Below are 23,276 nucleotides of genomic sequence, written 5' to 3' on the forward strand. Positions count from 1 at the left end.
CTCTCTTTTCCATTTTGAAGAGTGGATTACTCCACGTTTTTTGCCATGTCTATCTGTACCCAAGGGAAACAAAAAGGTACGCATCATGAATAATTGCAAGTAAAATATGATTTGTTTATTTTTGCACAAATATGAATAATGCAGCACATCTGCATGCACCGACTTTACACACCCACTTGAAACAGATTGCACAAAGGCAGACAAAAAGCTACAATTGCATCTCTAAAAAGTTGATAGCAATGACAGCAGCTGTGTCACCTTCATTGCCTCTGGTGACACCGTGGATAAGCTGTACATGCAAAAGATCACAAAAAGAACAAGCAGCCTCACGTGGCATCCGTTTGATTTGCAGAGTTCCTCATAAGAATGCTCAGACTTGTTGCGAGCAGTAATTCTTCAGATAAGCAGCAGTTTGTTCTCAGTCTAATGAAACAATTTAGCTGATGGAAGGAGCCCCATGCTGAGAGGGATCCCGGCAGTGGGGCCCATTGTACAGCCCTTTATCACCCTTTAAGAAGCTTTTATTTTGATTTAGATGTTAATGAGCATCTGTTTGCTCTCGTGAGCACATCGTCTGGAAACAATGCCCTTACACCAAGTTTCCTCTTTAAGGGAAAATGTATTTTTTTGCAGGAGGGGGTCACAAAGAAATAAATGTGCATATTTTTTAATAAACCTTTCCATCATACTATTCCAACAGTTTAAAGTCATTCGAACAGGATGCCAGATAAAGTGCTGGAGTGACTGGAATTCTCTGCATGTATGGACCATCGAGAACATCGGTGCTGTCCCTCTTCCATCTGTTGCTGCTCACAGGCTGAGAGAAGGCTACTATACTGTTCCCTTGAAAGAAAAAATGCCTATTTGGATATTTTTCCGGTTGCAAAAAACACAGACCATAGGAAGAGTATGACAGATATGGTCATGGTGTGCACTCTCTCTTACCTTACCAATAATAATTTGTTTGAATAATTCCAGTCTGCCTTCACTACAGGTGTAGCCAGAAAGGCAGCCACCATCAAAATCACAATTGATCTTCTGATTTGGCTCTGTGTTGTTAACCATACATTTGCTCTTTTAACTGAGTTTTGCCTTTAATAAGATCTCTACATATGTTTTCCTAAAGAAACTATAATCAGTCGGTACCATGTGCTCTTGAGGCGCCTGGTTTAAGTTGTATATTTCAGATTGTAGTTACTACATCATATGTACAGTCAGAACATTTCAGATCACAATCTTCACAGTTTGTCAGTGGCATTTCCCATGGTTCTGTCTTCGGCCCACTTATTTTTATTTTCTGTGTTCTACCTAATAGTTAAATTTTTAGGAAATATGCCATACTTTTTTATTGTCATGGTGATGACACTCAACCCTACAGATCCACAAAATCTAATTCCACTCTCTTAAGTCACGGTTATGTGCTAAATTTATTTGATTAGACAGCCGCCAAAAAGAGGTTCTCCGGGTAAGAGCTAAATCAGGCAAGTCTGGTAAATTATCTGCTTCCGTTGACCATTCTCTAATCTCTGCTTCTTTTAATGTGAAGAACTTGGCTGTCATTACTGATTGTACCTTAAATTTTGGAAAGCAAATCAGTAACATTTTACAAACTTTTTCTACATAATAGTTAGCTACGTTCTTTCGTTGTTGTTAACCATACTGCTACTCATGTACATACTTTTGATACATCTTGGATTGACTATTTTAATTCTGCTGTCTCTGGTTTGCAACATAACCTTTTGCACTTCAACTGGTAACAAATTAAACTAAAACTATTGTTTAATACTTAGGGTTATTCTAATGTGTGAATCCTTTTCCAGCATATGTCTTGTTGAAATTAAAATGCCTTAACAAAAACCTTTTATGAATTGCTTATAAAACAATCTGCAGAGAAATGAAGGCCCAGCCTAAACATAGAAACATAAAAAAGATGAGACACATTGTCTCATCTTCTTTTCTATTTTTTGCACTAAACTATGCACATCTAATTAGTGTTTTGCTCCTGTCTTCTAAAAACTACCTGAAAAAAATCAACCAAAAACCATAATTGTAGCTTGCATACCGTCAGACATCCCATGAGACTTTGCTCGAAAGGTCGCTGGAAGGCCCGGGGATCTCCACACCAGTCAAGCAGCTCTGTGGCAGCCGAGTGGAAGTTGGCCGGGTTCTGTAAGTGCTGTGCAAACACACATAGGCCCATTAGAAACAGACAGTTATTTCTTTCCTCACGTTTAGTACAACTTGAAAAAACAACCAAAAAACCTAATCGTTCTGCAGCCTCCAACCTGCTTTGATTTAATGTCTTTAACGTTTCTGCACAACCCTGTGAGGACCTAGACTCTTTCCAATCTACGCCCACTTTTGAGCTCTGCTGCATTGTGGGAAGAAGATCACACCCATATCAACAATGATGCCAGTGTTTCTCGTTAATCTCTCTTGGCAACACCCATCCCTCGCCTCCATGACTCGCACTGCAACCGAACCGTTCCCTCCAATCTTCTTTCTCCCTCTTGCTCTCTTCGCCTTATTCATTGCCGGTTTTCAGAGTGTAACACACCAGAGGTCCAATGGCTGACTTGGCTTTGCACAAAGAAAACAACCTTGGTCCTGGCAGCTATGTATACAGGCTCAATGTGAGCCATTGGTGTGTTGTCTAATCTCTTTCACTCTCTGTCTGGCTCTCTCGCTTGTTCACTGAGCCCTGAAACAGTCGAATCTTTTCTTCCCAGTGTTTGAGGGCTTCTGAGGCTGGAAGGACACAATAAGCGGTTTTTAAAATTGAGCTCCCTTTCTTCACTCCTCAGAAGGTTAATAGCTCCGAAATGGCGCAGAGCTGCGGCTTGCTCAGTTGGCGAGACTGGAGCCCACTTGAAAGCTTTTATTATTCCCATCTAGAGCTAAAGCATCTTGTTTTGTGTTTTCCTGAAGAGGAGGTAAAACTATTGTTTTTAGGGGGCAGCAGAGGTGAGGGTTTTCCGAAAGACAGATTTTTGATACCCAAAAAGGAGCTTCCTTGCAAATATAATCAGGCCTAGTGGATGCCTATAGAAAACCCCTCTTTAGTGATATCATGGGCCTCAAGAGAGACCTTGATAAGAAGACAAATTATGAAACTGTTTGATTTGGTCTCTCGAAGGTGTTTAAGCAATAGCAAGACAAGAAGGAAAAACGAGAGAAAGTGAGAGATGCCCTTGTTGAGTGGAGTAAGAAGAGGAGAGCCTCTTCTAGATGAGTGATATGATCTGGCATTATTGCTGCTTGATAGGAGGCATATGAGCCTTCAGTGTGAGGAAAATCAGACCTCGCACAGCAGGGGCTGCCTGTCTTGATCTGAGCTAAGCTCTGCCTGCTGCAGCAGTCACCAACGACTCTGCCTGAAAACCTCAGCGCTAGTGTAAGGGGAGGGAGGATGACAGAAGGAAACATCTCTGCTGAGCTGGGCAGGACGGGATGAGGTTTAAGAGATGTTCCCTTAGTTATTGCTGTTCAGGGGTTGGATAAGGATAATAACAAAGACTGCAGTCCCCACTGATGGTGACTGCAGCAAATATGTCCTCTGTAAGATGGTTTACTCATTCTTCAGACTAGCTGGTCTGTTCCTACCTGAGTACAGGTAATACAGCACACTGCTTAGCTATCTGCCAACAGATTTCCCTAAACCAACATAAACACCCTTCAAGCAGCACAGAGACTAACCTGTTGAAGTTGGCTTAACAGAAGTTGCCCTACACAAATCTGACCTTTATGGAAGAGTGGCAAGAAAAAAGGCAATTTTACTGAAGGCCATATAAGAAATCAAACTTGCAGTTAGCCACAAGCCATCTAGGAAACACAGCAAACATGTGGAAGAACATGCTCTGGTCACATGACAGCAAAACTGAATTACATGTGATGGAAAACACTTCATTATTCTTAACACACCACCACCATGGTAAAACATGGTGTTGGCAGCATCATGGTGTGGGGATAATTTTATTCAGCACCGGTCAGAGTTGTGTGGACTGAAACACAGAGCAATCTGGATCTGAAAGAAAACCTTTTAGAAGCAAGACAGTGTCAGAGGTTCACCTTCCAGCAGGACAACGACCTTAAATATACATCTAGAGCTACAATAAAATGGGGTTTGATCAAAACATATTCATGCTGGGACCCCAGTCATGGGTTACAACACGGATAAACTTGGACTCTGAACTATACACAAAGGCCGGTGTGAACTTTTCTACACCTTTCAGTGTCACACTAGCACCAGTCAAGTTAGGGGTAACACGTGACACGCCGCCATCTTATGAGGCTTTGTCGTCACCAGGTGAGGGCCAGTTAAAGATCATTTATCCAGAAAGGTTGTTAGTTTCCAATCTAAGAAAATAATATTTCCCTAAATTTATTTTACTAAATGTGATACTTAATTAAAAACCATTAAGAATCATTTATCCAGAAAGGAAGGTTCTTATTCAAAATAAGAGCTCCTTAAATATTATTTTAATATTTCCTTAATAATATCTCCTTAAATATTATTGTACTAAATAAAGGCAGCTAATTAAACACCATTAAGAATTAGTCATCCAGAAGGTTTATTTTACTCATCAAATCATGCTTTGAAATATTATTTTAATAAAATGTTTTATCTGATCTTGCATTGTGAATGGTTGTTTGAAGATAGTTCCAAGACTAACTTAAATTCATTTCCAGATTCCTCAAGATAATCTTTAGTTCTCAAACATAAGTAAAATTTAATGGTAATGTTGCATTATTTTATTGGCCATGGTTTTAAAAAAAAATGAATTCACTTGCTCATATTGAACATAGTTGGTCTTTCTTATTCTTTCAGTTTGCTTGGTAGTTTAGTTAGGTTGTTCTAGTATAGTAAATAGTTTGTTGATTGAAATATGTTTGACTTTGAGTTGACTTATTTTTTGTCAGTAAATTCTTGTATTTTAGGAAATTGTTTGAATTTAATCCATGTGTGTGCGGAGATTTGCTGTTCAGTAATGTCGTTTCACTATTGTCCTAATTTCACGGCCTCATTGGGATGGTGTTCATCAACAAAACACTTAACAGACCAAATTATTATTTAATAAAATATTAAAATATCAATATTAAATATTAAATTATATAATTATAATAATAATCAAAACATTCATGTGTTAAAATGGCCCAGTCGAAGTCCAAACCTTAATGCTTCGATAATTTGAAAATTAGCAGAACATTATTTTTCCCTCATAATCCTTCACAAACCTGAAAAATAATGTGTTTACATTGGTGACGTTTAACTTTATGTATGATCGCCTTTTAATGTTACACTTCAATAAAATTTTATTTATTTAGGTTCTTTCAATTTCCATGTGCAATCGTGCAACAACAATAAATGGGTGAATAAATCATTTTTTTTAAATTGCTGTTCACAGATGTTCTCCAGCCAGTTTTGACTGAGCTTGAATTATCATTTTCCTCCCAGTTTTACAACTATGGACTAATGTGACAAAATGTGAAGAGTTCAAGTGGTGTGAAAAAATTTGGGAACAGCTGAGGCTATTGAAATCTGGTCAACAGAATATAAATGAATCTGTATAAACACAGAGAGAGAGAGAAAGACATGTCACCTCATAATGTCAAGCTGAAAGCTTCATCATTTGCCTATTTATTCTAAGACATGGTATAATTTGAATGTTGGGAGATATAAAGGCTCATGCCCATGTATCATAAACAAATATGCCAACAGCCAGCCAGCAAGTCAAGCAGTCTATGAGCTCTACAGACCATTAATCACATGCAGAGGCGGTAGCCCTGGGATATGTTAGTCTGTCTATCAGGAGTCTCCTGAAAGCTGACAGTCAGGGAAGCATTTAGGCAAAGCTGCAGCAAGGGTTGGCATACATCAGGAGTTAGCAGCATGATGTCAGAGAACATAGTACGAGGAGAGAGAAACTTTGAGTCTGTTATACAGCTTTCAAGTCTGCTCTTGTGTTCATAGCCAGATTTGCCTCCCTCTGTGCCCCTCTGCAACATGATCTGTGTGACTGAAGCTAGGGCCCAGACACATTGATGCCTAAATAAGGTGCTGAGAGGAGAAAGTAACACTGGAAATCTTTTTTTTTTTTTTTTTTGTCTTTGCCAACTGGGAATCCATGTCTGAAGTGCAGTAAAATAAGTTAAAGCAACAGTTTTATTTAATACTCACCTGTTTGATGCACTGCAGCCTGTCGTTGGTCTGCTGGATATGCCGGTCCATTGATGGTAACGTGTTCATCTTGATTTCTCTACCGGGACTCCATTAAAAGTTTTTTTTTGTACTCTGCAAAAAGAAGAATAGGAGACATACATCTGTTAGAACTGTCAGGACTCTCACGAACAGAGTTTTAGGCCTGTATGGTTCAAACAGCATTTTAGGCGCTTGAAAACTGGATGGATGGATGGATGGATGGATGGATGGAACTTTTAGACCAACAGGACAGGGTAAAAGAAATACTTTTTTTGTCTTTTCTTTTTCCATACTCCTTTTACGAGACCTAGAAAATAATCTAAATAAAATTCCATATGTTTTCATAGTTTTCCTGAATGCATAGGAACCACAGGTTACCCTGACATTCTTTTCAGATCCATCAGTGACAACAATCTCAGTACCATATTCTCAACACCGACCATCTCACAGCAGAGGATTGAGTCGAGATTAATAGATATCGTGCTGGTTCACCGACGAGGCCTCCATCCCTCTGTGTTTATCTCTGTCAGTGTTAGTCCTCCCCACATTCCTTCACACAAAAGACCAACTGAGGAACTACAGGTGGGGGGGGGGCCTCCAGAAAGCTGCTCAGCACTGATAAAGGGTCCCCCAAGATTCCACAATGAGTGAAACCAACACAACAGAGACATGGCGCTCAGTTGGAGAGTTTTCATTTCAGTCTGGAGTGCTTATCTTTGATTGACTGCTGCATAAATGCACAGTATTTAACTTTTTCACACACACATTTAAGAGCATGTGAACTCAAAAGCTTGAATTCTTTACTTAGATAAACACAAAAAGGTGGAAAACTTCAAAGTAACACTTTGAGTATGAGACTGTATTACTAATCCTCTCAGATTTAAGCATTACTAGGGTGGAATTACCTGGAGAGCACTTGAACACACTGCTTGCATGAATAAAGAGAAATGCTGGAGTAAAAACTTTGTCAAAAGGCATATACTTATCAGCTTCCACTGAGTGGTGTTTATAAATACAGCTAAAATTGCCTTCGTCTGGGTCTAACTGCACATAACATGATGTGGCCTAAATCTGCTAAGCTGCTGTGCCTCCCAGTGTCCAGCAGATGTCTCCCTCTCCTGCTGCTAACCAACATCTCCTCTTTCACACACTCCACCTGAAGCAAGTCATCCAGAAAGGACTCCCTTGAAGCTTTTGACAAGTGCTACAAATCCCATTCAGCAGCCAGGCGGTTCTGCCTACCACTAAGAGAGCACGCTCCAGCCCGGCACTGGTCGTCTGACCTTGTGGCTATTGATTAACTGGTTCTCCTGCAGCTCCACACCCTGCTGTCCCAACACACTGAAAAGCAAAGATGTCATGCCTCTTTTATGTACGAGTTTTTTCTCTCTATGTTTATTTTACACTCTGGTCTCACCTCTGATAAAAAACCTTGTTAGTCGATGAAAAGACAGCCCCTTAGGCTCTGAGAGGTAGCAGGCAGTGAGGTTGAAATGGCCACCCAGGCGTTGTAACCGAAACGTGACGTGAATCCACCTGACAGGCCGACTGTCCTTAGTGACAGACACTCCAGCTACACACCCCTGTTCAAAAAGGTGTTGCGTAACCAAAAATGCTTCATTGCAAACAGAGCCCAACTCCTTCTGTTTCCATAATTTTTCAGCAGGTTCACTGATGCAAGCTGACCTAAAAAGCTCCATGTTTAGCATTTGTACAAATTGAATAATCAGTTTTTTCTCCAATTGTTGTTTGAGCATGCACAAAACAAAGCCGACCCTAACACATCAGATACAGAGTTGGAAAAAGTATTTACCCCCTTAAGGATTTCTTCTGGTTTTGCTTATGTCTGTCAAACTCAAATGTTTCAGATCCACATTTACGTTTAAATATCAGTGGGGGTTAATACAAAATGCAATTTTTAAATTATTTCCATGGCCATTTGAGGAAAAAAAACTTTCCCCCGAACTTCCATCAACTGCCATCACATGTTTGGAAAAGGTCTTTTACATCACTCTGGGGGGGTTTTGGTACACTCTTCTTTGCAGAATTGTTTTAATTCAGCCACGCTGGAAATTTTTCAAGCATGAATGGTCTGTTTGAGATCATGTAACAGCATCTCAGTTAAGCCCTGCCTTTGACTAGGCCCCTCAAAAATCTTCATATTGTTGTTTCTTTTTTCAGTCATTCAGAGGTGGACTTGCTAGTGTGCTATGTTTCATTGTCCCGCTGCGTAACCCAAGTGTGCTTGAGCTCAAGATCACAAACTGATGGACAGAAATTCTTCCTCAGGATTTTGTGGTTCATAGCAGAATTTGTGGTTCTATCAATTACAGCGAGATGTGCAGCTCATTAAATAACAAAGTAGCCCCAGACATCCAAAATCACCACCACGCTTGACTGTCATGATGATGTTCTCCATCTGAAATACCGCTTTGGCTTTACACCAGACACTACATGGTGCAAACACTCCAAAAAGTTCCACTTTTCTCCTGTCAGTCTACAGAAAATATCAAGGTGTTTTTAGGCAAATGTGAGACAGGCTATTGTGCTCTTTTTTGTCAGCAGTGGTTTTGGCCTTGGAACAGTCCCACAGATTCCATTTTTGCCAAGTCTGTTACTTATTGTTAAATCATAAACATTGCACTTAACTGAGGCAAGTGCGTTCTGCAGTGGTTTAGATGTTTTGGGTTATTTCGTGTTCCTGGATGAGTTTTCTATGCACACTTGGAATAATTTTGGTGGGTCAGCTTTCACTGGCAATGCTCACCACTGTTCCATGTTTTCTCTATTTGTGTATATTGGGTCTCGCTGTGGTTTCGTGGAGTCCTAAATCATTAGAAATTGCTTTGTACCTCTTTCCAGGCTGACAGATGTCAGTGACTTTCCATCTGTTCTTCCGTTTCTTTAGATTACGGCAGGATGTGTTCCTTTTTGAGATATTTCAGCCTATCCTCATGTCGTCATGCAGGTTCTACTAAAGTAAGTTGATTCGACAGGTCAAGCAATAATCAGGTCTGGGTATGGCTTTTAAAACTAAACTCAGCTTTCCAAAAAACTAACTACGGTTAATCATAATTCATTCATAATTAAATAAAAGGGAGGGGTGGTTCTTTTTCACATAGGGTTTTTTCACGCAAGGTTTGTTTGTATAGCATATTTTAACTTAATTAATAAAATCATCATATGTTTGATATTAAAAATTGTTACATGAAATTATATGTGACAGGCTGTAAGGGTGGCACAGGGATAAAGTGCGCAACCCATATATGGAGGCTACAGTCCTGGGTTTGAGCCCTGGCCCGCTGACCTTTGCTGCAAGCCTTACCTTCTCTCTCTCCATCCCATTTCCTGTTGGGCAACTTACAAAAATAAAGGCCACTAGTGCCACAAAATAAAAACAAATAAAAAGAAATTCTATGTGACAAAAAGGCCAACCAGAAGAAATCTGTTAGGGGCCAAATATTCAAATTCTTATTTCAAATGATACATTTTTAACAGCACGGTACATAGGCGCAAAAGAGAGGAATACACATTCAGTCATGAAGCGCACAGTACAATCTCCCCTTTAAGCAACGGAGGGAGAATGCAGCTGTGAATCAGAGAAGGGTAACAAGCCAGATGTAACACCAACATCATAGGAAGTGCCTGTCTCCTCCTCTTGCTGTCTTTCTTTGCTTCCTTCCCTCCCTCCCTACATCTCTTTTTCTGAGCAAAACAAGCTGGTGAAGCAGTGCGGGGGAACGGGCGCGCTGAAACAAAAGCACAGTGATATAAAAGGCGCTGGAGTATCGAAGCAGGGGGAAAGCAAGAAGGGCCAGGCTTCATGGGTAAAGGAGATGGAGGAAAACAAAGAGAGTGGTGGAATTATCTTGTCATTACACTTGGACACACACTGACTGTATGATCACTCACAACACTCACAACATGAGTGAGTTCTCAGTTCAGACAAATGACTACCACATTAGTCAGGTGCAATGTGCTTCGTGAAAGTGATCAGTCACTGAGGGTTACATGGAAGTATAGACGCTTGAGGTCAGATATCAGCACTTGTAGAGCTCGATATCGGGAGTTATCACACATGTATGAATGAGAAAAAACGAACTGTTATTTCATGAATTCTGTTTAACTGCAGAGTTGTGTAACACAGACTGCTCTCTGTGTCACACACACAGTCAGTGTAAAGCACCTTGCTTGGTAAAGCTGTAATTGTTAGCTGTTATTTATTCTGAAATTATCCTGTTGAAAAGAATGAATGTCTTGTGAAGGGTAACACAATACATTTTCAGGTACGCAAAAAAGAAGACAAGCTAGTGACGGCAAGAGTTTTATTAAATGAAACGTCTGTCCTATGTTCTACTGCATTTCCAGATTTCCAGTGATGCAGAGAGACTAATATGTATTTTTTTTTTTTCAATTTATGCAGCTGGTAGAAAAAGGTCTATTGCTCTTATTAAGTCCTCTTAAAAAGATATCAAAATTAGCTAAAACTGATATTGGCAGATCAGAGCTTAAAATAATCTGTGAAAAACCGTGATGGGTGCATCTCTAATAAACAACAAATGTTTTCCACCGACATTGGTGCACATGGTTTTCTTTTCTAAGGGTCTGTTTTAGGCAAAACACGTTTAAAAACTGAGCATATATGCAAAATATTTAAATATATATACTTATATTCACAAAAACCAAAGGAGAGAAAAAGTTTGGCTTTAGTACACAAGGCAATGAGTGTGGTGAGTGCATCACTTTGGAAACACTGATTAACATCCAACTATGTAATGAGACAATGCTGTTCTGTTACAAAGCTCATAGCAAAAATGAGGTAATCAAGGTAATTCAGGGAAAGAATACTTAAGGGACTTAATTTGGAGTACATTTTCTGGATTTTCTTTTTATGTAAATAGAATATTGTACATTTACCAAAAAGAGAAAAAACAATCCCCAAAAAAGCATGGAATCGCCTTTTTTGTCATTTGTGATGTCATTAGGCAGCTGTAGCTGCTTTTCTATTTCTATATTTGGCTTGTTTTTTTAAATATGCTACTAAACTATAAATAAAAACACAAAATATCCACTAATGAATAAAATGGTTTCTCAGGTTATAAGGAACTGTTGTTGCTTGGGGTTCATATTAAAATATTTGCTGGGGTGCTAGTCTTTTCGTTTTCCTTTTTTGGATGTCCACCGCAGTGGTCCTTTGGGTTTTATTCCTTGTAGGAAAACTACTTTTTCAAATAAATATCAACAACAAGCCATTATGCCAGTACTGTCACCCTCTGGAGGCACTATGCTGCCCAGTTTATCCATTTTAAAATAGTTTAATTGATGGAAACAGTCTCATTTCATTTCATTTTCTTTTTGGCTGTTTTGTAAATGGTCGTTTCAAATAGTGTCTTTCAAATAATTATATCCCTTGCCTGTTTAATTTATGCATCAATCAAAGACTTTTCCAATAAAAAGTGAGTTATAGATGTGCAAAAATAGTTAAGATAGTTAAATAGAAATTAATAATTTCATGGGATTAGTCCAAGGTTAAAACACCCTCATTGTTACAGAATGCTCCTGCTTAGAGTTGTTAAACAATGATATCAAATGAGTCCTATTACCAACTAAATCTCGCAGAAATATGTGAGTGCCATGTTTCAAGGTTAACCTAATGTCAATATTTTCATAAACCTTGAGATGACATTTTTTCGTTTTAGGGTTGACTGGATTTCAAAAGGCCTCGAGATGGAAATATATCCAACACATAAAGAGATTTGCAGGTCAAGAAGGCGCGTTATTCCAAAAAGAAAATGGGTAGAGGCATATTAGGAGGGGTGCTGCCGCTCTGTCTTCGGAAGCTCTGGTTGTAGAGTGATTAGAGTGTAGAGGCCATTGTTGCAGATAATAAAAAAGCGATTGCTGTGAAGTTTGGCTTGATATCAACTTCATCAAGTAAAGGAGAAAACTATCCCTCCTGCTCTCTGGACAGAGAAGAAAATCTTCCCTCCTCCTCAGCACCACAGATCCCCCCCCACGTGCTTTTTGCTCTTCTCCTCTGCAGCCCTCAGACATCATTAGAGCCACCCAGCATGCGACTACCCTCACACCACCTTCCATTTTCTCTTCTATCATTTTCTTCTCCCCATCCCTCATCTCTCAACACTCCTGCCACTCTTGAGCCCCCCCTGCTCCTTTTAGCTCCCCTCCTCCTCCTCTGCGTCCGCCTCCTCCCTTCTTCCTTCTTCCTGGGGCCCCCGTGTGGGAGCTGCCATAACAGGAGGTGGAATGGATTCATTTGCTCTAATGTGGTTTGGGCTGCAGTGTGGCACGGCACAGAGCGACACTTTATCCCAGTGCACGGAGCCTCTCTCCCTCACTGTCTGCAGTGCATGTGTTTTCAAACAGGCCAATCAACACCACTCAGCTGTGCTGGCCTCTATCTCTCATTTCCTCCCACATACACCGCTCTAAGTATGTCTGCAAAAAGCCACCAGCCCTCTCTCTCTCTCTCTTACACACACAGACACACACACTATTATCTCTAATGGCAAACTCTCATAGCCAGGCAGTCCCCTTTACTGCCTTTACTTCCCCGCCATCTAGTCTGCTCCATCCATAGCTGCTGGTTCTCCATTGTCTCCAAACCTGCTTCCACCATCAAATCTCAGCCAGTTGGCCTTGTTCCTGCTTATTTTCTTGACTCTGTTAATCCTTTCTACCACTTAATCTCTCTTGCTCTTCTTTTCCCTCTCAGCAAAGCCAACTATTAGTCATATTGCCCCCACTGGGCTTTATAAAACTCAGGCCTCTGCACACCCTGACAACCACTAGGCTCTATAAAAATGTGAAATGACTTGTCCCACGGGCGGAAAAAAATTTTACTCCAAATATTCCAGTTTGTTTATCTTCTGTTTTAATGTGCCAACTACGGGAGCAGTGGGCAACTATGTGGCACCCAACACTGCAATGCAAACAGCTGTGATGTGGGGATACATGAGCTGTTCTGTTTCTGTCTATAAATACGGATCTTCAGTTGTGGATTATTGCAGGTATGTGCCACGAGATCCCCCTCCCGGGACCTCATGATTACTTCACCACTGAATGTGAGAGATCAGGAAAGTGAAAGCGCAGAATTTCAGCTGATTGTGATGTTTTAAACACTGTAAAGGCTTAAACATTACCACAACAGTATTGGCGAGGATATATATGCAAGACAATCATTACTTTTAACTGATGCAAAAACATAACTGGTAATATGTTTTTAATTTAAAAAGAAAATCGAAAAATAATGGCAGTGGCAACATGTCAACCTGTTACTAGCATCTTATATTAGGGAGTAGCAAGTTTAGCTAAGCTAGCATTACAAGAATTTCCAAAAGGCTGCCAGTATTTCCAGATCCAGCATCTTGTATATTAGAAGTAGGTTGGAAAATCACAAGGATAAGTCAAAGCAGCTTTTCTGTGCTAAGTTTGTTCTTCCTTTTATCTGCTGGAAGTGTTGCTCTCTCTCACAGCCCGAATGAACCACAGACATGTCTCGACATGTCATCTAAAGTAAAGATTCCTTTTAAACAGCTTCTTACATTCCTGCACTCCTGATTTCATTTTAAAGACCTCACTGTTAATAAAACGAGCTAACTTTGAGTCCTCTTTCATTAGTAGTGTCGATAGAGTGACCTGGCAGCGGTTTTATGGTAGGTCCTTCGTTTCAAGATTGGATTTTTGGGCCTCCAACCCGCTGGTCACCAGTCAGTGCCACCGCCTGATGTTTCTGTGCATCTCTAGAGTTTCCACATATTTTCTGAATCTGAAACAGTCTGAATCTGAAAGTACTCTTTGCTTGCAATCTGCAACTTTGTCACTAGATGGCCAATATTCCACAAAGAGAAACCTTCAACACTCTAGAGGGGCATTTTCTAACCTGAATCTTTTATACAAACTTGCTTAAAATAGCAGAAATACAAAACAGACATAAGCATACACAAATAGGAAACTTGCTTTTTGTTTGTGCCTTTTTAGCTAAACTACCCACCAATGAAAAATCAGGATGAATTGACAGCGGTTCGAACATAAAACATAAAATGATTGGACAACATAGATCTCCTGCCTTTAACAAGAAATTGTTAATTCAAGAAATAGCACAACCAAGACATATAATCTTATCAGAACAGCAGAACATATTACTGTATTAATCTTAAACAGAATCTTTTAATGTTTCTATTAATACCTTAAGGGTGGTAAGGTGCTAATAAGACACTTTTAACTGTTACGTCATAGTTAGAAGGATTCTGGTTAACCCAATTAATGAACACCACAAAAGATTTCATCAGAAAAAAAAATCTGTATATAAAGCATTAAATGTAGTTGTAGATCAGTTGTAGAGTAGGCACCATCTTCCACTGGGGGTTTAATCCCAAGCACTATGAAGTGCTGAAATATCCTTAGGCAGAATACTAACCTCCAATTGGCTTGGGATGTTTGAGAGTAAAAGGCTCTGCACATATAAAGTGCAAACATGTATAATAAGTGTTCTGTGAGTGTGTGTAAATGGCAAACTTTTTAAAGAAACTACTTAAAATAAAAAAAGAAAGGACTGTTCAACTGGAGCTGCAGGTTTTTCTCTACCTTGAGGAAATCCTTCACAGCTTCTGTCTCAGATCCGTACAGGATAAAATCAGAACTATAACAAATCCAGTTTTGTGGTTTTGTTTGTGGTCTCCTTTACGTGACCCTATTGTTGGTTTTACGTTCTTCTACGAACTAACAGGGAGAGGTCGTCTGTTTACCCATTTGATAGAAAAATCAGGTCATCTGTGAGCAGGAAAAAGCTCGCACATCACATGATGAATGAATGAACTCCTTATTCCACACAACCTTCCAGTTGCTGAGGACTATAAATACCAGCTGCGGAAGATTGTATGTCCTGACTGCCACATTCAATTTTATAGTGTCACGAAAGACAAGATTATATCACTCGTGATGCTCAAGATGTGGTCTGTGTGTAAGGGGAGCTCAGGGCCAGAATGTGCATATTTTGAATCACTAAACCAGGTCTGCAGAGGAAAGCCCAGAATGCCAAACCGCCTCAGTGGACCTAACAAGGTTTATTAAGTGGAATCACATCAGTCTTCTGTGTTTTTGGAGAAATGTAAGAAGAGATGACAGTATATCAGAGGAGAGGAGCATGATTGACAGGGCAGTCTGACAGGCTCGTGTAAAGCTAACCTTATGGGCCCAGGTCCAGCAGAGCTGTTGGCTCACACACCGCCTCCTGTGGCTGCTGAATGGGTAAACTGACAAATTCCATGTCCTTCGGTTTCAGCACTGACAAACTGCTGACCCACATGCAATTAAACAACATCCACCGAGGGGCGATTGCAACACACCGGATGTACGGCAGCAAATGAGTGGTCTTCTGTGAGAAGACAGAGTGATGAAGTGTGTGCAGCAAAGAGAATCAGAGAGACAGGGGCAGAGAGTGAGACTTACAAAGACCGAGTGTGATTCAATCTGCTCACCAAGCCATGAAATGGTATTGGTGTCATTAGGGAGAGCAAAAATATATCTGTGCCAGCCTGCCCTCCACTCTCCTTGCCTGTGAAGCTAAAAGCACAAACCTTAAACAGAAAAAAACAGCAACTGACTCGACCTTTTTGCACTTGGTGGAACTAAACATTCTACACTGCAGCTTACTGGACGAATCTTATCAGCTCTTACTCATTTTCAATTAGAAGCAATGCTTTAAAAACAGAAAAAAAAAAAAAAAAACAACAAAATAATGTCCTTTCTTGGAAGTCTGGCAGCAAAGAGGTTATTAGACAGCCACTCAAGGACTGTTTGCTAAAACTCAGCTTTTTCAGTTTTAAATGTGATGAAAAACAACATGACCTTAAGCTTTCAGCTATCACAAAAATGGATCAACAACGCGCAGCAACAATTTAATCACCCTGATAAAGACACTGGATGTTTGATGACATGACAACTCAAGCATCAAGTACAAAACATCAAAAATACATGATTAAAAAAGGCAAATCAACACTTATTTTGACAATAAACTGTCAATGAAACAACTTCAAGTGCTTAAGTCTGATAACAGAGAAATTTGGTCTATTTGTTTGGATCTTGAACAGGAGAAAAAACACCTGCAGATTAGCTTGTTTAAATATTCTTCCTGAACACAAACATAAGGGCACCATTTGGACTGTTTTACTGGTAGGTCAATTGCTGATTGGATCAAAGTTATCTTAGGAGCAGTACTGAATACAGGCTTCTTGCACATCTTTCAGGTTGAAATTCCAAATGTTTCCAGACTGAGAAGGATCTCTGTAAATATTTAAAGAAGGAGAGTAAACAGGATGTAAGACAACAAGTAAAAAGAAGCGAGGGTGAAAATAATAGACAGGAGATCTGATATTATTTTTTGCCTTAATTCTACTTCAAAACAATGTAGTTATTTACCCACTATGTTTGCCTACTTTAAATGAAGACATAAAACTTGTCCTCTTTGTTAAAATGTGTATATTTAGAATGACTTTGGGTATCCGGAGCTATTTCTATAGTTCTGCTACTGGTGGATATTATGACTACTTAGTCCTCAGTCTGCAGTACCTGCAGATAATACATGTATGTATTATCTGCAGGTACTGTTAATTAACTCTGATCTTTCCATAGAAGGAATGTTTAGTAGTTTTTTCTGTGTTGGCGCAGTTGGTAGCACAGTTGCCTTGCAGCATGAAGGTCCTGGGTTCAAAACCTTGTGCACTATAGTCTCTTAGCTTTCCCTTGGAAAGCAATATTTCCAAGGTGTTATTTTTCCTGTGTTGGTTTGTCTGCCCTCTCAACCCCCTGCTGATCATGGGATATGACTTCTCTTAGTAAGCTTGGTCTTGTTGAAGGCTCTTTCTGTTAAAAGAGATTGATTCCTTTAAACTGTCTCCACATGCTAGCTCAGGATGAGGGATTGCTGCAAAGCCAAAAGCTTGAAGCAATGAGCTGAGCTTCCTTTTCACCAGTTGGCATAATATGAAAAGCTGAATTCAGTGTACAGAATAATTTGGATCTAATTGAACCAAATGGAATTAGCTCTAAATCTGACCATATGGTTGAATTGTCAGTCAGTCATTTTCTACCACTTATTCCATAGTGGGTCACGGGGGAGCTGGTGCCTATCTCCAGCAGTCTATGGGCGCCAGTCCATCACAGGGCAACACAAAAACAACCATGCACACACTCATTCATACACCTAAGGGCAATTTAGAGTTACCAATTAACCTAACAGGCATGTCTTTGGACTGTGGGAGGAAGCCGGAGTACCCGGTGAGAACCCACGCATGCACGGGGAGAACATGCAAACTCCATGCAGAAAGACCCCAGGACCTTCTTGCTGCAAGGCAACAGTGCTACCAACTGCGCCACCGTGGTTGAATTGTATTGGAATGAATTGGATTGATTTAAATAGATCTCGGACCAAAATCAAATCCCTTTATTTGGATATGAATTGGATGTCTTGTAAACTGCATTGAGGTGATATTTTTGTTTCTAAATTGGAATGATATTAAAAGGGGGATTGAAAAATGAATCGAATGTCTCTACAAAAAAAGGTAAAAAAAAACAGCTTAAGATATTCAAAGGTGTAGTTAAATGAAACAACTAAAACGTGCTGATCTTTTAGGCAGAGGACCTGAATAGTTTTGGGAGAAAATAAGGCCTATTCAAGAAACCACAACAAAACTGATATTTAATAGTTTATGCATCTTGTTCTCCAGTACAAAAACAGCCTGCAAAACCTAGCGATCCAACTAATACAAACAAAATCCTGAAATCCACTGACAGGGTAGCTTTATACAAACAGCAAAATAACCTTTGAGAGACCTTCCTACGCAGGTACATGGGAAAATGCTGCACTCTTTCATCTTGCTCTGTTGAGTTTTTGTTTGCCGCTGCGCGAGAATAAGAGCCTCAGCGGCAAAGACGACAAAACATCTGCTCAGTACGAAAAAAGAAACAGGCCTAATGGCGTACACAGAACCTCCAGATTCATTCACTGAAAGAACAATTTATGTTGGCATTATCTAGCACAGCAAGCGCATAAAACAGTACTGAAAGGGTAATGTGCTTCAGTGTGGCTTTTACAAAACACTCTACTACTGTGTAAGTGGTATTTGTGATCTTAAATCTGTTCTATCAGCTTATCTTTATGCATGCACGTTTAACGTGATGTTTGACATGGAAGGCAGGCATAGAAGCAGGTACCGAAACCGCAAGAGGCTCTAATGTGTGTCACTGAGCTCCAATGCGCATTTACTTAATATTAAATATTCTTCGTCTGGCTGAGCTTCAGAGCATCAAGGTGTATGCATGGGAAAAAAAAGAACAGACAAAATGACAATCAAGCGACATATTAAATGTAGGAGGAGGTAGGGGTGAGTCAGGTAGAGAGAGATAGGGGAGGAATGGCTGCAGAGCAGGAGGGAGATGGGGAGAGGTCATCCTTGGGTAATATGTTTTGGTCCTCTCCGAGCGCATACACACGGGGAGCAGGTAAACCAATTACAGTGTGACATGAATCACTAAGACCTACATGCAGCCACACAGCTGGCCAGCCAGGCAGAACACATGAGCAGGCTGCCTCTTACCCTAACTGCTGGTCAATCTCAAGAAGCAGTGTTTGTCTATCCTGTGGCCACCAGTGGACATCTGGAAGAAACCGAGCAGCTCTGACAGCTCTGTAATGTTTTCCTCTAACAGAGTCCTCGATGGTTTCAACTCCAGAAAAATAAATCTAATCCAGCAGCATTCTGATTTCTCAGTTCTATCCAATCTATAAACCCAGAATAATGACAATGATAAGGACATGGCTCCTCTGACGGCACACGAGGTTGGATGTCAAATCCTAATGGATGTTAAAGCCATGCCAAACACTCCAGGCTAAGTATTTACATGACAAAGACTTTAGCAATTAGTTTAATTTTCTTAATCGCCTGATGGCTGCCGTAATGATGTTGTGTCAGGCCTCAGTCATATCAACGCCACTGGCGATATAACAAAAACACAGGAAAGAACTTAACAAAACAATCATTTAGTTCTCACTCGATGTGACAACAACTGTAATCCAGTGGCTGCTGTAAAACGGACAGCAGTGCTACGAAAATCCACCCAGAATATTTAAAGAAATGAGAATGACACTGAAGAGGAGAAGGATTGGGCTGGATTAGATGCCGCCTTAATAATGGTGTATTTGCAGTGTGCTTTGTAGATTGAGAAGGGGTAAATATTTGATGAAGAGTGTTGGTGCTGGGCTGCATGCTGCCAAGAAGCACCAGATAAAGACCAGGAGAGTGAAGAGGGGGCTGTAAGACCCACATTTAGGGATGAAACGGATACAGATTTGACCATGGTAACATTTCTGATGATAAACATTACAATTTAAATGAAATCACAATTTAAACTATTTGTTCACCGTTCGGTAGAAAACGTATTGTTCATTTAACGCTGCATCAAATGCTTCACCACAGAGACAAGAAGAAGGCACTGAATATACGTCAGTGATATTTCAACCACACACAGAGAATCAAGTGCTACATTTTGTATTTTGGACTTTATATGAATGTAAGGAAAACTTCTTTAAAATGCTTCTGTTCTTACTAGATACAGGTGGAAACACTAATAGTTCTTTACCTTCATCTGCCATACCATGTTAGGGTAACTTTTAACCATCTGTTTGCCGTCTTCAGAATCATCTGGTTTGTTTGTCTTGTTACTAGCTTTTCAGGTTGGTTTTGGATTACCGTATTTTCCGCACTATAAGGCGCACCGGATTATAAGGCGCACCTTCAATGAATGGTCTATTTTAGAACTTTTTTCATATATAGGGCGCACCGGATTATAAGGCGCATAGAATAGAAGCTACTGCAGTCAAACGTTTGACTGGGGTTGCGTTATGCATCCACTAGATGGAGCTGTGCTAAAGACAATGTCAACAAAACAGTCAGATAAGTCAGTCAAACTTTATTAATACACTACAAACCAGCGTTCTGATAACTCCATTCACTCTCATGGTAAGGTCTCCTCTACAGAGAATTCTATTGAATAGAGCCAACCGCACGTTAGGAATGCATTGGAGTCTATGAAGTTGAAGTTGAAATCAAACGTTAGTTAAAACGTGAAAGGGAACTTTTCCCTGATTCAGTAAACACGTAAAAGAAACAGTTTGATGCACTAAATCAAACGTTAGTACTGTTAACCTTTCCTGTTTCTGTCCCCTGACCGTAGTCTGATGACACAGGGGAGACGCTTTCTCCAGGGCCGAAGTTACTAGTTTCCTCGGGGTTAACTCCCTCACTCATACGTTGCTGAGTTGAGCATGAAGAAACAGCATCAAAACACTGAGTTGTTGACGAGATTCGGGGTTCTTTTTAATGACTTTGCAGCACGTAAAAACACAGGGCTTACAGACTCATACACCACTGCTCCGGTCGCCGTCTCTACCCACCCCACACACACAATAATACCGACGTCACTCCTTCACTCTTGATTCTCAGCTACGGCAGCACACAGCGCCACCTCTGTCCGGAGGAGTAATGTCAGCATCTTCCATACACACACACGAAACATACACCCCACACACTGAGCTTCTAATCACATATAGTTCAGGCAATTCCTGCAACAGTAGATTCAAACCTTATACACACACAAGTGGTGTTGGACTAGGAGTAAGCACAGTACAGGTGTTTACCGCTATTACTTCGGCGACGCCCCTGACTACGGTAGCCGTAATGCTGGAAGCGGTGCGGCTACCAGTCGTACTGAAACATTTTGACAGAGCGCCGTGTACAACCAGTATGGATCAACCAATTAACCAATTGATCCATATATAAGGCGCTCCGGATTACAAGGCGCACTGTCATTTTTTGAGAAAATTAATGGTTTTTAAGTGCGCCTTATAGTGCGGAAAATACGGTACTTAGATCAGTGGTTTCCAAAGTTGGGAATGGGACCACACTGTGGGTAGTAAAACAACACAAGGAGGGTCGTAAGATGATCAAACTAAATATAAAATGTATTTCGAATCACATATCTTTGACAAAATTGTTACAAAACATTGAGGAATAAATTGTTAAACATTACATACATTTTTATGAGAGTGCTGTATAGTGCTGAATACTTCAACCAAGCGAGAAGGTGAGAAGTCTTGATGGCTTTTTGTTTAAAATTTTACACTCTGCAGAACAGTCCCAATCATAATACAAAGCTTTAACCCTTACACAGTTGAAAGTGTGTCTGCTTTGCTAAAAGCCTCAATATGGCAGATAAAACGAGCCACACTTTCCCATGAACCTTCTAATAAAAGCCTCAATGAGCTGCAGACTGTAATTTGTCTGTGACATCAGTTAATAAAGGGCTGCTGATATATGTGTTAACTTTGTTAATGATCACTTGGAAACGATCTTCATGCTTGGGGAATCATGTGTAATGCTCATCAGAGAGAAATGAGTTACTTCCACTTGTACCGTTCAGTATACAGACATTGTTGGAGTCCACATAAATATCTCCAAGCAGTACAAACATAATTTTTGGCTCTCTTGTGGTTGTCCTATATATTTATAATACATGGAATTATTATCAGTATAAATACATCTTAGTTTTGACAAAGTTTATTTTTTGTGTTCTTTTGAGACCTTTTTTATACATGTAATGTAATTAAGAAACAAGGTTATCAAGGTATAATTTCATACCTTTAAGCCCTTAAATGATGGTCAATATGTGATGAAATGGAAATTTTGAAAACAATTCTACTGCTAACAAATAATACAACAAATAATAATAATATTATCAATAATAATAATTTCAGCTGCAGTAAGCCGAGTAATGCCGCTTTTGCTGTAACTGTTACATGTAATAAAATTTTTAACATAATTGTGATTATACTGATAATGTTGAATTTCCATAAAAATCATCAAACAAAATTTCCATACCATTACATGCCCTCACTCTATCTGGCTGATCTAACGTCAATTCAGTGAATGCTTCCTTTGATATAACATCATTAAGCACTGTGATGCTTTGCGGACACAAACCCATAAATGTGCAGTTTGGCTGCAGAGAGTTGAAGTTGAAGGAGAATCCCTGAGTCCCTGAGATGTTAAATATGTCATCATGGTACCCCTTGAAATTAATAAGGACCTCAGAACTCTTCTCTCTGAACCACTAACTGGTCATTTGCACAGCCTGCCTACCCCTACGTTTCATATATTTTCCCTCCATCTCCATCGTCTTTCCTTCATCTCTTCACACCAACTTACCCCTCCTCTTCTGACTCCTTGTTCCCTCCGTCACTCTCTCCCTCTTCCTCTCATCTCCTCCCTTCCTTTTTTTCCCCTCTTCATTCCTCTGGCCCAAAAAACCCACCCCTTGGCCTCCCGCTAGAGCTCGCTCAGATGGCTGTTACCATGACAACCCTGTTCTTTCAGCTCTCACAAAATAATGAAGACAATGTGTTTTCCATTTAGATGAGTTTTCTAGTATAGCGGGGAGATATGGAGTGTCCATCTTGCCTCTCCTTTTCTGTGGAGGAAATGTAATAAAAAAGGGGTTTCTAACCTCTGTCTCCCCTGACACTCCTTCGCTTTTGCTTCTTAGTCGTCTCTACAGATTGGTGCACTCACAGGTGATGGTGCTGGAAGCCTGCTGGGAGCTAAAGTAAGCTCAGCACCTTTTTTACTAAAATGCAGACATGAGCAATGAACTGTGGCCAATTTATTATTTCTAATGGCACAACAGGTTTACATGTAGTTTTAAAAGAGAAGAAAAACTACAAACCAACTTATTTTGAGATATATTACACTACCGTGCTCAAAGCTGTCACGCTGTAGCTGTGATGATGATAAACTGTGAACATTTCAAGTCTTTTCTTTTTTTTTTTTACACGTTTTTTTGGAACACCCTGATGATATTTTCACAGGATAATGCTCCACAACTACAAGAAATGCCATGACAACCTAAACTGATGGAGAGAGCTTTCCTCTCCCAGTCTCATATGCTGGATTTATTAACTTGAGTAGAGCGCAAAGGGGAACCGCAATCCAACCACTTGTTA

At 40.0% G+C, this 23,276-nt stretch overlaps 1 protein-coding gene across 4 annotated transcripts in view; it reads right to left on the minus strand.

Moving 5' to 3' along the window:
- zmiz1a (zinc finger, MIZ-type containing 1a) overlaps positions 1-19,968 on the minus strand; it is a 68,271-nt gene extending 48,303 nt beyond the window's left edge. The window contains exons 1-3 of one of the 4 annotated variants that reach the window (XM_047351539.1): positions 19,859-19,968; positions 6,179-6,292; positions 2,063-2,176 (exon numbers count right to left, since the gene is read on the minus strand). In XM_047351539.1, coding sequence (XP_047207495.1) covers positions 2,063-2,176; positions 6,179-6,247 — 183 coding nt within the window. In that variant the 5' untranslated portion in view covers positions 6,248-6,292; positions 19,859-19,968. Of the gene's footprint in view, positions 1-2,062; positions 2,177-6,178; positions 7,083-19,858 lie in introns of those variants that run through there. The other 3 variants (XM_047351541.1, XM_047351538.1, XM_047351540.1) reach the window with 3 other exon arrangements.
- Between the last annotated feature and the right edge of the window lie 3,308 nt (positions 19,969-23,276).

Source organism: Girardinichthys multiradiatus, chromosome 22 (genome assembly GCF_021462225.1).
Source record: "Girardinichthys multiradiatus isolate DD_20200921_A chromosome 22, DD_fGirMul_XY1, whole genome shotgun sequence".
Classification (NCBI taxonomy): Eukaryota; Metazoa; Chordata; class Actinopteri; order Cyprinodontiformes; family Goodeidae; genus Girardinichthys; species Girardinichthys multiradiatus.